The 13,587-nt window shown below is 38.1% G+C and overlaps 1 protein-coding gene across 4 annotated transcripts in view; it reads left to right on the top strand.

The window, feature by feature from the left end:
* LOC144643120 (uncharacterized) overlaps positions 1 to 12,492 on the top strand; it is a 91,457-nt gene extending 78,965 nt beyond the window's left edge. For all 4 annotated transcript variants that reach the window (XM_078502272.1, XM_078502275.1, XM_078502274.1 and 1 more), the window contains 2 exons: positions 5,679 to 5,771; positions 9,190 to 12,492. In XM_078502272.1, the coding sequence (XP_078358398.1) occupies positions 9,206 to 10,690 (1,485 nt within the window). In that variant the 5' untranslated portion in view covers positions 5,679 to 5,771; positions 9,190 to 9,205 and the 3' untranslated portion in view covers positions 10,691 to 12,492. The remainder of the gene's footprint in view (positions 1 to 5,678; positions 5,772 to 9,189) is intronic.
* Positions 12,493 to 13,587: the final 1,095 nt, after the last annotated feature.

Genomic DNA, 13,587 nt, shown 5'->3' with positions numbered 1-13,587 from the left:
TGGTGATGATTTTGAGTACATGCAGTACGTATGATCAGCGGCAGGTAAAAACTAAAATGTAGAAGCTGCGTTTGTCGTTTGCGATGTGCTTTTCGCTGAAGAGCAAGAAGTTAAATTTTAAAGCGCTGCCGCTTGCGCTTCTGTTCAGTACTTTGTAAATGCTTCCCAAGAAACCTCTCTTGAGCAAGATGGTTAAGTATAGTGCTGAGGAAACGGTCTTTTTATCCCTTATGTGCCAGCTCTGATGAATAACGAATTTACGAAGCCTTCTTATGATTCGCTTTCATAATTATTTATTACTAAGTTAATTTAAGGGAAAAATTTTACTTTCTGAGCATTAAGCGGGAAATATGTACAGCAAAAACACTACGAAGATTATTTGCGAAGGCTACACGAAAACGTTTCCATAATGACCGCGCGCTGTAATGGAACGAGCTTCGAGCTTTTAGACGTCATTAATTGGTGTTTCTGATGGCTTTGCAATTGAATTGCACGTGCTATGTTATGTTGCATTGCTTCCTTTCCTCCATGTCACTAATTATTATCTAAACTAAGCGAACTACCAGCATTTAACTCACTGAGAAAAATCATATCTTTAACATCTGAAAATGTGAACATCTGAAACATTCCTATGACCTTCCAATCGTTCCTACTATTATTATTATTCTTATAACTTACTTCGCAGCACTTTACTTGCTATCAGCAACGCCTAGTTTTAAACTAATAATTGTCTTTATCGATAGGGTCAATCGATAGAAATCAATATTGGCTGAGGGTCCCACTAGCACATTTGACAACACTGTTACAACGGTGTCACACTGTTTTAAGTGTGACCGACTATTTTTTAGTGTCAGTGTCTGTTGCTCAGGTTATTACGCAGCTTAATCAAAGGATTTTAACAACGCTGTTTACAACTCTAAAAGTACGATCTATCTGGTGTCTATCTAAATCCACTTGAGATAGACCAATCACGGTTTTTCAAACGGGAAGTCCATTACGCGATAAGAATTTACGCACTTAAGTGATTTAGTTTCACCACGTTCAAAATTATAATTTTTAGCAGATCACCCTGAACGCGCGAAACAAACAACTAAGATTTCACTGGCCTTCTACCTGCTGCATCCTACTAATTTATAAGTAATTTATTCCTTTGTGATATGCCATCTTTAAAAAGTAAGTTTGCCGGTTTGGTAGACAAACTTTTAATGGCGTGAATTTAACTTCATTCTCTACTGATCCTTTCAGCAACAATCGCAGTCAGTTTGGTTTCCTTCCCAACTTGACCTCCTAAATATGCATTCAAAATGCGAAATTTTAAGCTGATGTTTGACAAGTTGTCAGCCACAAATTTGAAACTGCTGTTAACAACTGCACAACTGCTAGTGGAACCGCAGGTTATGTGACACCGTTTACTTCGTTCCAAGTCACATTGTTCCAACTTTTGGTCAGATCGTTCCAAAAAAAAGTCACTTCGTTCCAACTAAAAGTTACTTCCTTCCAACTAAAAGTTACTTCGTTCCATCGAAAAGTCAGATCGTTATATTAATTTTATAAAGAGAATGTTTATAAGAAAATATTATTGAAAACATTACTACTAGATGTTGTTACATTTTGGTTATGGTTTAATAAATAAACTTAAAACTGAACTTCAACAACAAATCGACCGTAATCTATATTTAGCGCATGGTTTCAGTTATATGCGACTGCTTTTGTTGCGTGTAATATGCCTTTACGTAATTTAATCTTGTGTTCTCTTACTTACGATGTTTTATTAGTGCCGCGCGCTGAACAGAACTCTCTAACTGTATGCGCCATCGAATAGGGAGATTAAAGAGAGGCCGGGGTTTGTCTATTGACTTTAAAATATCACTGAAATGTAGGTAATGAACATTTATTCGTTTGTCTCACGATAGAATTGCTTTGAGATGTTGATCGCGACGTTTCGACTGCAATACTGCTAGTCTTCATCAGGCGATGAGGTCGATTGTTTACGCGTCGCTATTTATGCACGTTGGTTCGCTGTGATTGGTGCATTTTGATCCTCATCATTATTCCGACTAACAGATGGTGTTCCCTCATAGGTCCGCTTTGTAGTTGAATGGCTGTTATGCTTTCTGATCATAGGTATCCATGCTTCAGGAATTTCAATTCCGCTATCTCTATTGATGTTATTAGAATGAAGTCTTATTTGGATAGCCTCTTTGACCCTGCGCGTGTATCGGTGAGGGTCACGATCGATAAACTTGACTTGATTCCATAAAGGAATATGCCCCGTTTCGTTTGCGTGCTCCAAAATTAAACTGCGGAGTTTTGTGTATGAGCAAGCCTTATGTCTCTGTCGTGTTCTTTTATCCTGTCTTGCATCGCTCTCCCTGTTTCCCCTATATATACTTTGCCGCATTCACATGGAATTTTTTCACACGGAATTTTTATGTGACAAACTGTTGAGAGATTGACTCATTTTATGCATTCTTATCGTTTTTTTGAGAACAGATTTTTCTCTTCCGGTCTTGCGACAAACTGTCGTGATTGACACAGTTTTCGCATTCCGATCGTTCTTAGTGGAAGAACAAAATTTTCAACTTCCGCTTTCTGTTCGCTCTTTATTAACGTGGCGCGCACGCGTAAAACGCAACCGCTGGTCACTGTCAAGATTAGGGTTGCGAGCCTCTCTTGGGCCCGCAACAACTCTTGGTCCATCTGCGAGACTATGCTGTAAGTCTAAATAATTTCAAAGGCCAGCACTATGTCATTACGGTCAGGCTTTCAAGCATATTATTGATTGCGAAGATACTGGTTGGGGCTGATTTCTTTGTGCGTTGATAATAATGATCTAAACTTTTTCAAAACAGCTGGGATAATTCTATGACAAATTTTTGGCTAAAAATATGTTTTTTTCTCTTAATTAACCGCTTTCTGAGAAAAAAGTTGTCTCCTGAGTAAACTATAAAATTTTCTCTTCCAAAACCAAATTCTCTTCTGACATTTATGTATTAAATAAATTAATATGACACAGAGTTCTGCAGACAATATTTAACAAATAAAGAAGCCTACATGTAAGCCATGTTTTATACTGTCATAAAACATGACCGGCATTCGAGAACACGAGGGAAATGTAGAAAACATTTGCCTGCGGCTCATGTTTTCTACATTCCTTGAGTGTTCTCAAATGCCCGGAGTGTTTTATGACAGAATAAAACATGGCTTAGGCTTTTTTCGTTGCTTTATGATATAGATTTTAGACGCAGCGAGTGAAAAGTTTAACTAAAAATAAGGTCTGACTTGTAAATGTACAACGAGTGCAACCAAACAAAGATGAAAATCAGCAACAAATTAGTTTACGGGAATACTAGAAAACTGACACAATTTCATTCAGTGTTTGACGTAAAATAAGGCTTAGCATTTCAGGTAAGTTTGTTACCTTTCAATCTTAATCTTGTCTTTTTGAACTTCAATAAACTTCACCGACTCTGATAATTTTTGTCATAATTTTCCAGCATGAATAGACAATTTAAGAGGGGCATATACTAAAACCCGAAACAACGAAACGAAACCACCGAAACGAAACGACCGAAACCGCCGAAACGAGCGAAACGAAACCGCCGAAGCAACCGAAACGGCCAAAACGAGCGAAACGAAACGAAATCATCGAAACAAGCAAAACTTCAAGATTGCTGCCACGTACCGTACTATACACCCCGTTTAGCCTACTATAAACCCTGGTTAGCCGACTGTACACTCCTCTTAGCCTACTACACACTCCGGTTAGCTTACATTTCACCTAGGTTAGCCTACTTTGCACTCTGGTTAGCCTGTTTATAGTTAGCTCTCAATAATTGTAATGGGTTTTGCTTGTTTCGGTGATTTCGTCTCGTTTTGTTCGTTTCGGTTGTTTCGGCGCTTTCGTTTCGGTGGTTTCGCTCGTTTCACTCGTTTCGTTTCAAAGGTTGCGTTTCGTTGTTTCAGGTTTTAGTACATGCCTTTAAGAGGAGATTGTCGAAGAAAATATTCGAAAGAAAATTCTCTCGCTCGCTTTCCTTTCAAGTTTCATTCAGCTCAAAAAGTGAACACTGCGCCACAATTTTTCCCACCTCCTCATAATTTCACTTCGTTTACATCAAAATGAAATGTCCAGTGGATTTATTCCATTCGCCCTTGTTGAATACGAGTGGTTATAGCCAATGAACAGTCAACGACGCGCAAAGCACTCGAGGAAAGCTGACTATGTTTTATACTCTGATAAAACATACTATTAGGTTTTTAGCCAATCAGAGCGTGTGTAGACTCTTATCTATATTTACAATATGTTGTTATTTTATACTTTATTAGCCTTCCTAAAACTGCTTTCTTTATAACCTAATATTCCCAGGTCCTTTACTGGCACTTTCTTTTAGCTAATCTGAGATTCTTATAAAGTGTTCAAAACAAATTTGTCATTGAGTGAGTTCAGTTTGGCTTCTTTATTTTAATGGCATGAAAAGTTATTATTGTTATATGTTAGTATTATGAAATTCAGCCACCCGGTTTGCATGACAGAAAACTATTCGGTATTTTGCTGAGACAATTATTTTCTGAGAAATTGGTTGATTCTAAAAAGAAAACTAAAAGTAAGCAATAAATACAGTATGCTAGTCACAGCCCATTATTTCAATGCTCTAAAAATCAGGTGCGACCAGCATCTTTGCAGGCAAAAAGCAGCAAAAACAGGCAGCATGAAAGAATGTGAATTACGGTAATTGTTATCACACTTTTGGGGCTCCTTGCTGTGACTGTGGGCTCAAAATGAATGAAACTTTTATTTAATTTATCGCAAGAGAAAGTTTATGTATTCTACGTTCCGCAGACTGCGTTCTGTAGACTGCAGTTTGTGGTCTGCAGCAGGCTTTTAGCCAGCTGCGAGTCCAGTAGTCCTATGGACGGCCACTTTTCAGAGAAAATTAATATGAATAACTGTTCACAGAGGATTTTTTTAGCAAATTTGGAAATCTTTAGATACCTTTGCACTCATAACTGCAGAAAAACACCTTGCGTGCTCCTCAGGCCCTCCAAATTATGGCGATAAAGTCAGGCCTTATAAAAATTTTGGACTCCCACTTTTTAAATCCTGGCTAAAAGCCTGGTCTGCAGTCTGCATTTTTACCTGACCTGATACCGACTGGGCGCTCTAACCACTAAGCTACAAGAGACTATCCATTCCATATCACCTAGCTTAAAATTTGCCACCTTTATTATTTTGTTACGCAGTTGTTACTGTCAGAATTGCTGAATTGCTAAAGTTAGCAGCATGCAGGATGCATGTTACATATGAACCTAGTAAATGGTCCAGCTCACTAGCTACAAGTCTACAATTTCATCTTTATCATTTATTTCTTACTAAATATTTCCACATGCTACATGTATCAAGGTCCAATTGTTTTGTGCTGTGTTCTGCAAGTTGACATTTTTTAATTTAGTCAAATTGACGTAACCCTCACTGCTTGGTTGGAATGGGCTTATAATAGCTATTGCATGTTTCCTGACATGCTAGTGAAAAATATCCTGTTGTTTTGTAGTGACAAAATTTGATGGGGGGGGGGAGGTTCTTTTCACAGGGAACTCTACACTATGTAAAGGATTGCTCATTTGTTGTGACTCCCATTTTTTTACTCAACTCTAGCTGGCTCTTATTTTCTTTGCAGGGGTTCCAAATCGAACACTGATGCATCAGTTGCTAAATAATACAATGGCTGCAGTGTGATATGCTGTGATTATTTACTTGTGGTGGCTCCTTGGTAAGTACGAAAGTAAGTTAACTTAATTTTAACAAGGGAGGCCCTTTTTGTTTTAAGCCTGGTATCCATAGGAGCTCGTAGGGGCCCTACATCCAAAGAATCTGTCACCGAGTATTATTATTAGTATTAATTTTGTTATATTATTATCATCTTGTTTTTTTTTCCTTCCAACTTTGCAACATTGTGGTGCAATGTTCTATAATGTTTGACAGTAACAGTAGTGTCAAAAAATAAGAACTTGAAAATGATGGCCGAAGACCTAAGACCCGATCGAAAAACCCAATTGGAAACAAAGACCCAATTGGAAACAAAGACCTGATTGAAAACAAAGACCTGATAAAAAACAAAGACCTGATATAAAACGAAGACCTGATCGAAAATGAAGACCCCGTTGAAAACCAGTACTGTCCCAGAGTTGCGTGACAGAATTCAAAGTGACAGAATAATATTGAGGCAAATGTTAATATACTGAGAACATATTTTGGGCGGAGAGAAACATCAGCTGGCTGTGGTTGCAGGCCACGGTTGCCCAGGTAGATGCCTGAAAACAGATTTTTGTGCATTTTGTCAACCTTGATTTGTTTTAGTTTAATAGAATCTTTCTTGATGACCAAAATGACATTTGGTGTATAAATGGAGAAAAGATCCTCGCAGTTATGAACACAACTTAAGCAGTTGTGAAAATAAACCTGAAAAAATCAGGCTTGCTGGGACTCGAACCCTGACCTCTGCGATACCAATACCTGATTCCCTCTATAGCGCGCGCCTGCAGGGAATCACGGTAGTTGTATCCGTCAAACCATGCGCGAGACTAAGCAACGATGCACATTGCTGAGTCTCGCGCATGGTTTGACGAATACAACTACCGTGATTCCCTGCAGGCGCGCGCTATAGAGGGAATCGGCTATTGAGCTAACAAGCCACCGGTATCGCAGAGGTCAGGGTTCGAGTCCCGGCAAGCCTGATTTTTTTTCAGGTTTATTTTCACAACTGCTTAAGTAGTTTTCATAACTGCGAGGATCTTCTCTCCATTTATTCTTCATCCGCAATTCAAATACATGATTTCATATATTCTTTATTTCATCTTCATCTTTCCCGGGTATATTACCAACCAATTTAATGAGGAGCTCTCAGTTGGCTTGTTAGCTCAATTGGTTAGAGCGCTGTGTCCAGCACAGTGGTATCGCAGAGGTCAGGGTTCGAGTCCCGGCAAACCTAATTTTTTCAGGTTTATTGTCACAACTGCTTAAGTTGTGTTCATAACTGCAAGGATCTTTTCTCCAGTTCAAATATATGATTTCATATATTCTTTATATTATTTTATTTATATTATTCATTGACATTTGATGTGTTCGTCCAAAATTATTTCAATCTCCTGATTGCCATAAACTTTGGTCAATACGTTCTCATTACTCTCAGTCTGCTTCAATATTATTCTGTCACGTCCGTCATGCAACTCTAGGTCAATGCTGGTTTTTAATAGGGTCTTCATTTTCGATCGGTCTTTGTTTTTGATCAAGTCTTATGCCAATCTTTTGATTGCCATAGACTTTGTGCTGTGTAATATTGATGCATTTTGTATTTGATTAAATTATCTGCTTTATCAGGGGTTTCATTAAAGACCAGGCACTGAGCAATTGACCAGCTGCGAACACAACTTTGCCGTCTGTTTACAACATCTGAACCATAATCATTTTACTAAAGAGGCTAGAGCCTTGCTTTGCCAGGTGTCCTGATCAATGCCAACCTGCTCCAAACCTAAATGATTCCCTAATCTGCTATTGTGTTAAGTCTGGTTTTATCACTAAATTTCTTCAGTTTATTTTGGTGAGAATTCAACAACAACAACAATAACAATGTTTTATTTTCGTGCCCAGAAGAGTTTTACAATAAGTAAATACATGCAAAGAGAATAATTAACAATAAAAAAAGAGCATATCCACTTAGAAATAGCTAAGGCTAATCGAGCTAAGTGGCTGGGCCAAGCGGAAAAAAATATTGCAATAAACAACCCTCCAAGTTAAGACCATTTTAGTCGCCATGGCGACTAAAATTTTGAAGCTGGCGACTAAATTTTAATTTAAGTCGCCAGCCTGGCGACTAAAATTAAGAAGAAGGATTGAAAGCGTGAGCTCAATTTAGCGACTAAAATTTTTCACTGGCGACCAAACTTGAACAGTTAGTGGCCAAATGGCCACTAACGAAAAAAATAAACTTGGAGGATTGATAAAGTTACAGCGTATAAAAAAAACGGGACACGATTTCCATTCACACACACAGAGAACAAAAAAAGAAAAGTGTATGTACACACACAAAAATGAAAAATAAAGTACATCAATGTACCAGTTAGTAGTTGGAGATAATCAATTCTTTTAAGAGATTTTTGAAACAAGCACGACTCTTAGATTTAAGTGAGTCATCAATGGAATTCCAAACTTTAGCGCCAAAAAAACGAATGTTAAATTTGCTGTAATTAGTCATTGCTTTTGGCAGATATGAAATCTTACTTGCCAGTCTGGTTTGATATTGATGCACTTTGTTGATACTCTTAAAGAAATTGTCAAAAATTAGAGGCAGACTATTAGAGTAATAATCGTACAAAAATAAAGCACTATACAAATATATTAAGTCACTTACTTTAAGTATTTTTAATTTCTGAAAGAGTGGACTAGAGTGGGAATTATATTCTGAGAATGTCATTAGTCTGACTAGATGATAAGAGGTAAAAGAGTTGTTTGATATGTATTCTCCCAAGTTATTAAACTATAATTCAAAAAGGGATAAATTAGTGAGTAATACGACTGTATAAGGACCCGATCGGCCACAGAGTGCCTGATCTTAGAGAGTATGCCAATACATCGCTTAATCTTTTTAGAAATATGTAAGATGTGATACTTCCAACTGAGATATCGATTCGGTGACCATTCTTCAGTGGAAACGTTGAAAAGCTAGTTTTGACCATTATTGTCAATAAGAGTGGGGTTGAATTCATGTTTGTGACAAGTAAAGGAGTCCAAAGTCATGCTTCCCTGCGAAAATTGGAGCTGTTTCATAATCTCATTTTAGGCCTTTTGGTAGAGTTTTCACCCTCGTATAGATGCAATTACAAAACTTGCACTGTAAGAGTAATTATTTTACGTTGTCTGCCACACACATCCTGAAACCACATTTTCTTGCATGCTTCCCACTCATGTCCCACAAGCACCCGCAGGTGTTTGTGGGATATGTACGTTCTCTCACTTGAATAACAGTTCCCCTTTGGTTTCCCAGGACAGCATAGTTTCTAAGAATAGCATCTAAGCCATTGAGTCTGAAAAAAGATGATTGCTCACTTGAAAGGCACTACATGCCCATAGCCATGTTCCTAACTTAATATGAATTGTTTTGGATCTTTTTCTCGCCTTTCGTTTATTTCCAGGCATGGACGCATAAAGATGCCAAAGTTAAAGACTCAAGACAGTCTTCACTCAAGAAATAAGCATTATAAATGCAAACAATGTGGCAAATGTTTTGACCGACCATCACGCTTGCAAACTCATGAAAGAGTCCACACAGGTGAAAAACCTTATGAATGCAAACAGTGTGGCAAGAGTTTTAGTCAACGAGGAGGTTTGCAGAAACATGAAAGAATCCACACTGGCGAGAAGCCTTATGAGTGCAAACAGTGTGGCAAGTGGTTTACACGAACAGATAGTTTGCAGGATCACGAACAAGTTCATGCATCGAAGAAAAAGACTTATGAATGTAAACAGTGTGGGAAATGTTTTACCCGGAAATTAAGTCTCTGGAAACATGAACGACTACACTTAAAGAAAAATCCTTTTAAGTGCAAACAGTGTGGCAAGTGTTTTACCGGAACATACTATTTGCAAGCACATGAGCGGGCCCACTCAGGGGAAAGGCCTTTTGAATGCAAACAGTGTGGCAAGTTTTTCAAGGATGCAGGATATTTAAAAAAACATCAAAGATCACACACAGGGCTGAAGCCTTATAAATGCAAGCATTGTGACAAGTGTTTTGCACAGGCAGGAAATTTGCACAGACATGAAATGGTCCACACAGGTGAGAAGCCTTATCAATGTAAACAGTGTGGCAAGTGTTTTAGACGTGTATCGCACTTGCAAAGTCACGAACAAGTCCACACAGGTGAAAAGCCTTATGAATGCAAACAGTGTGGCAAGTGTTTTAGCAGTGCAACACATTCGCGAAATCATGAAAGAGTCCACACAGGCGAGAAGCCTTATGAATGCAAACAATGTGGAAAGTGTTTTAGATATACAACGAATTTGCGAACTCATGAAAGATTCCACACAGATGAAAAGCCTTATGAATGCAGTCAATGCGGCAAGTGTTTTAGATGTGGGACAGATTTGCGGAATCATGAGAGGATTCATACAGGTGAAAGGCCCTATGAATGCAAACAGTGTGGCAAGTGTTTTAGAACTACATCAAGTTTGCGATCTCATGAACGAATCCATACCGATAAAAAGCCTTATAAATGCAAACAGTGTGGCAAGTGTTGTAACAGCACATCTAATTTGAGGAAACATGAAAGTGTACACAAAGATGAGAAGCGTTATAAACCAGGAAGTTTAGAAAGGCGTGGAAGATTACACGTAGGAGTGAAAGCTTATGAATGCAAACAACACAGCAAGCGTTTTAGCCAAAGAGAACATTTTAAAAGACATGAAAAATCCCAGACAAGAGAAACGCGTTTCAATGACGTACAATGCAATGGGAAGTCCATTAATTTAGATAATCCCAGTGCAAACGTGAGCCCTCAGACAGTTCTTAAGGGTACTGCGGCAGCATCCAACTTCCAAGAACAAACATTAAGCCATTTTGAATGTTGGATTTGTCTTGAGGAATTAGGTAGCCGAGCTCTGCTTCTTGAACACTACGATAATCATATGAAATAGAATATTTTAGCGAATCAAGCTATTTTGCTCTCAGTTATAGCTGAATCATGTTAACCTTACCAACGGGATATACTAAGAAAATGAGGAAATGACTGACTGACTGATGGATAGCCGGTCGAAAGGACGGCTCTTGATAACATTTTTGACTATAATTGTTATTATACAAGAAATGTCGCAGAGGTAAAATGAAGATTAACAAGGCGCAGTTTTCCACTGCTGACGCGATCAGGAGATTTCATTTTACATTGTAAGCCAATATAAACTTGAAACTACTGGTATTCTTCGCTGAGTCTCGCTATCTATTAATTTTGCGGAGACATCTTGATAACTTTGTTGTTATCTAAGTGAATCCTTAGTTGACACAGTTGTTAAAAGACGGTGAATTTAGAAATTAAGAATATAAAAGCTTAAAGTGACAGGCCAGACACAAATACCACTGGCCGCTAAATAAGGGAAATGGTCAAAACTATTGCACTCGGACAGGACCCACCACTAAGCAAACAAACAGGTGGTGTCTTCATGTACCCCCCTTTCTCCACCTTAAAAGATGGTGTCTTGTTTATATAGCCCCCACTCTATCAGGAGTAGAAACTAAGAAAAAATGCAAACCTTCTTGTGCCATTTCTCCAGCAAGGCAAGCTTCATGCACAACTTATATGAAAGTCTCAACTCAAATTTTAAGGCCAATAAATTTTGTCCATTTGACTTACCAGACAGGTGGTATCTTGCATAGCCCCCCTACCCCTACACAAAGTGGGTCCTCGTCGAGTACACATGTTATGACCACTTCCCTAAGTTCATGTTTAAGACTTCAGTCCGCTGACTGGATTATTTTGGAGCCGCTTAATATCATCTTTAGGTCATCGTGTTTGCTAGCCTTGTGCATTTATGTCGTTATGCCGCTAGTGTGAACCAGGCTTTAGAAGAAAGAACAGAGGACCGATTTTATAGCAACGATGCTTGGTTTCTTTCCTGAGTAGAAAAGTATCCCGAAGCACAAGGAAGCCTGGGGCTGTTCACATGCTATACGCGTAGATGGTGATAAAGTAACCTTTAGTGTAAGCTCACAGGTCCAAACGTACACACAGAACATTATTATGTAGTTATTATTTTATTACATAGAATTAAGTAATGAACACACACCTTATTGCACTAACGCTGTCATATTAAAGGGGCTATGTCACGCTATTTAAGGCAACTTCGGCACTGACCAACTAACTAGAATTAACTGAAACATCACAATAACGGCTTAAAACGGTAGAATAAATCAAAAGAAACACAGAAAGGCCAAAAAGTGGCATTACATGTTTGGGCAAAATTTGAGAAAATTAAAAAAAAATGAGAAAATTAAAACGGATTGCGTTCGGGTAAACTTGAAAAACGTCTGCCCGACATTTTTCAAGTTTAGATTAATTTGTATAGTGTCATTTACAATGCTCGAAAAGCATCCTTACTTGTTATGTGGGCGTGATTTTTCCAATAAAAGGTTTTGCTCTGCCAATTTAAATTTTAGAGCTAAAATACCGTGACCTAACCCCTTTTTTAAAAAAAAATGAGAAAAGCCAAATTTATACAGGAAACGCACGAGTTTATAACTGTACACATTAATTGTGTTAGATAATTAAGAAGTTAAATTGATTTACGTATATTTTAAGGCGTTTTGAGACTGTTCCTTCGGGCACCATTTTGTATTTTCCTATGACAACAGTATATATTTTAAAAACCGATATATTTGCACTGTAATTATATTTTAACAATGCCATTTGTGTACTAAGAATATGCTAATAAACTGACTCTGATGTCAAAGTCAAACATGTAGCATGTTTTGTACTTAACAGGTGGGGAAGGGGGACAGTAGTGTTACTGAACTTCCTGATTTTCCGGTCTGTCGTCCTGTTAGCAATTTACTCTTGCCCCCCCCCCCCCCCCCCCCCCCGCTAAGTGGTTCTTGTCTCGTGCTTTTTTCGAACGTGCAATTAAGCGTAATGTTTCCCTACGTCTCCCACTTTCCAACAGCTTCGGAATCCTACTTTCCATGTAAATGTGAAAGTGTCCTCTTCAGCGTTTAAACTCTATGGTAATGGAAAACTAAACGTTTCGGCAGTACTACCTTCATCAGTAGTCAGACTGCTGAATTAAACTTTGCAGCGTTGAACTTTACAGTATTCCATGAATCCTACCTTCCAGCCTTTCTTTTCTCGACTTTCCGGCAGTCTTTCCTTGCCCCGTTACCACTGGGTTGCCACCCTCTTCCGTATACAAAAGTGCCGTAATAAAGCTTGTTATTAAAAAATAACAATGGTATATTGTAATTCCTGCGTTTTGATTGGTTAACAGGCAATGGTATATGAGCTCATATACCATTGACCGCAAAAATGGTAGCTGATACGCGTCAACAAAAACAGCTGGGGAGCTCAAATATTGTAATTCCTTTTGGCGTTTTTAATAAAACACTCCACTCGCGCTAACGAACCACCCCCAAAAATTTAAAAATACACCAAGAGGTGAATTCCACTCTCCTGAGCATCTTTACATGTAGCTACTCGTCTCATCTTATGAGGGAGGATAGATATTCACTATACTGACCACTGATTTGCACTGAACATTTATATTGGTTAACTTTACACCCGGCTGTCTTTTTCTGTATTCAGTGAAGTAAAGTTGATACTAACTTCACAAGAATCTTCTATAATCAATATAATCAACATTGTTATCAAGACAAAACTTCGCGATCACGGGTTCCGTCAAATAAAAAGCCGAAAAGTGTGAACAAGTGCTAGACCCTGGCTTTTGTTTCAAAACATTTTTTTATGATTTTTGAGTGATTTCAAATTGTCATTATTGTTGTTTATTTTTATAAGAGATAGCGGGATAAACTAGGATTAAATAAAAATTGC

Source organism: Oculina patagonica, chromosome 2, assembly GCF_052425735.1.
Source record: "Oculina patagonica isolate OP01 chromosome 2, crgOcupat, whole genome shotgun sequence".
Lineage (NCBI taxonomy): Eukaryota > Metazoa > Cnidaria > Anthozoa > Scleractinia > Oculinidae > Oculina > Oculina patagonica.
Note: the sequence above shows the minus strand (reverse complement) of the source record. Positions and strands in the feature narration are given on the sequence as shown.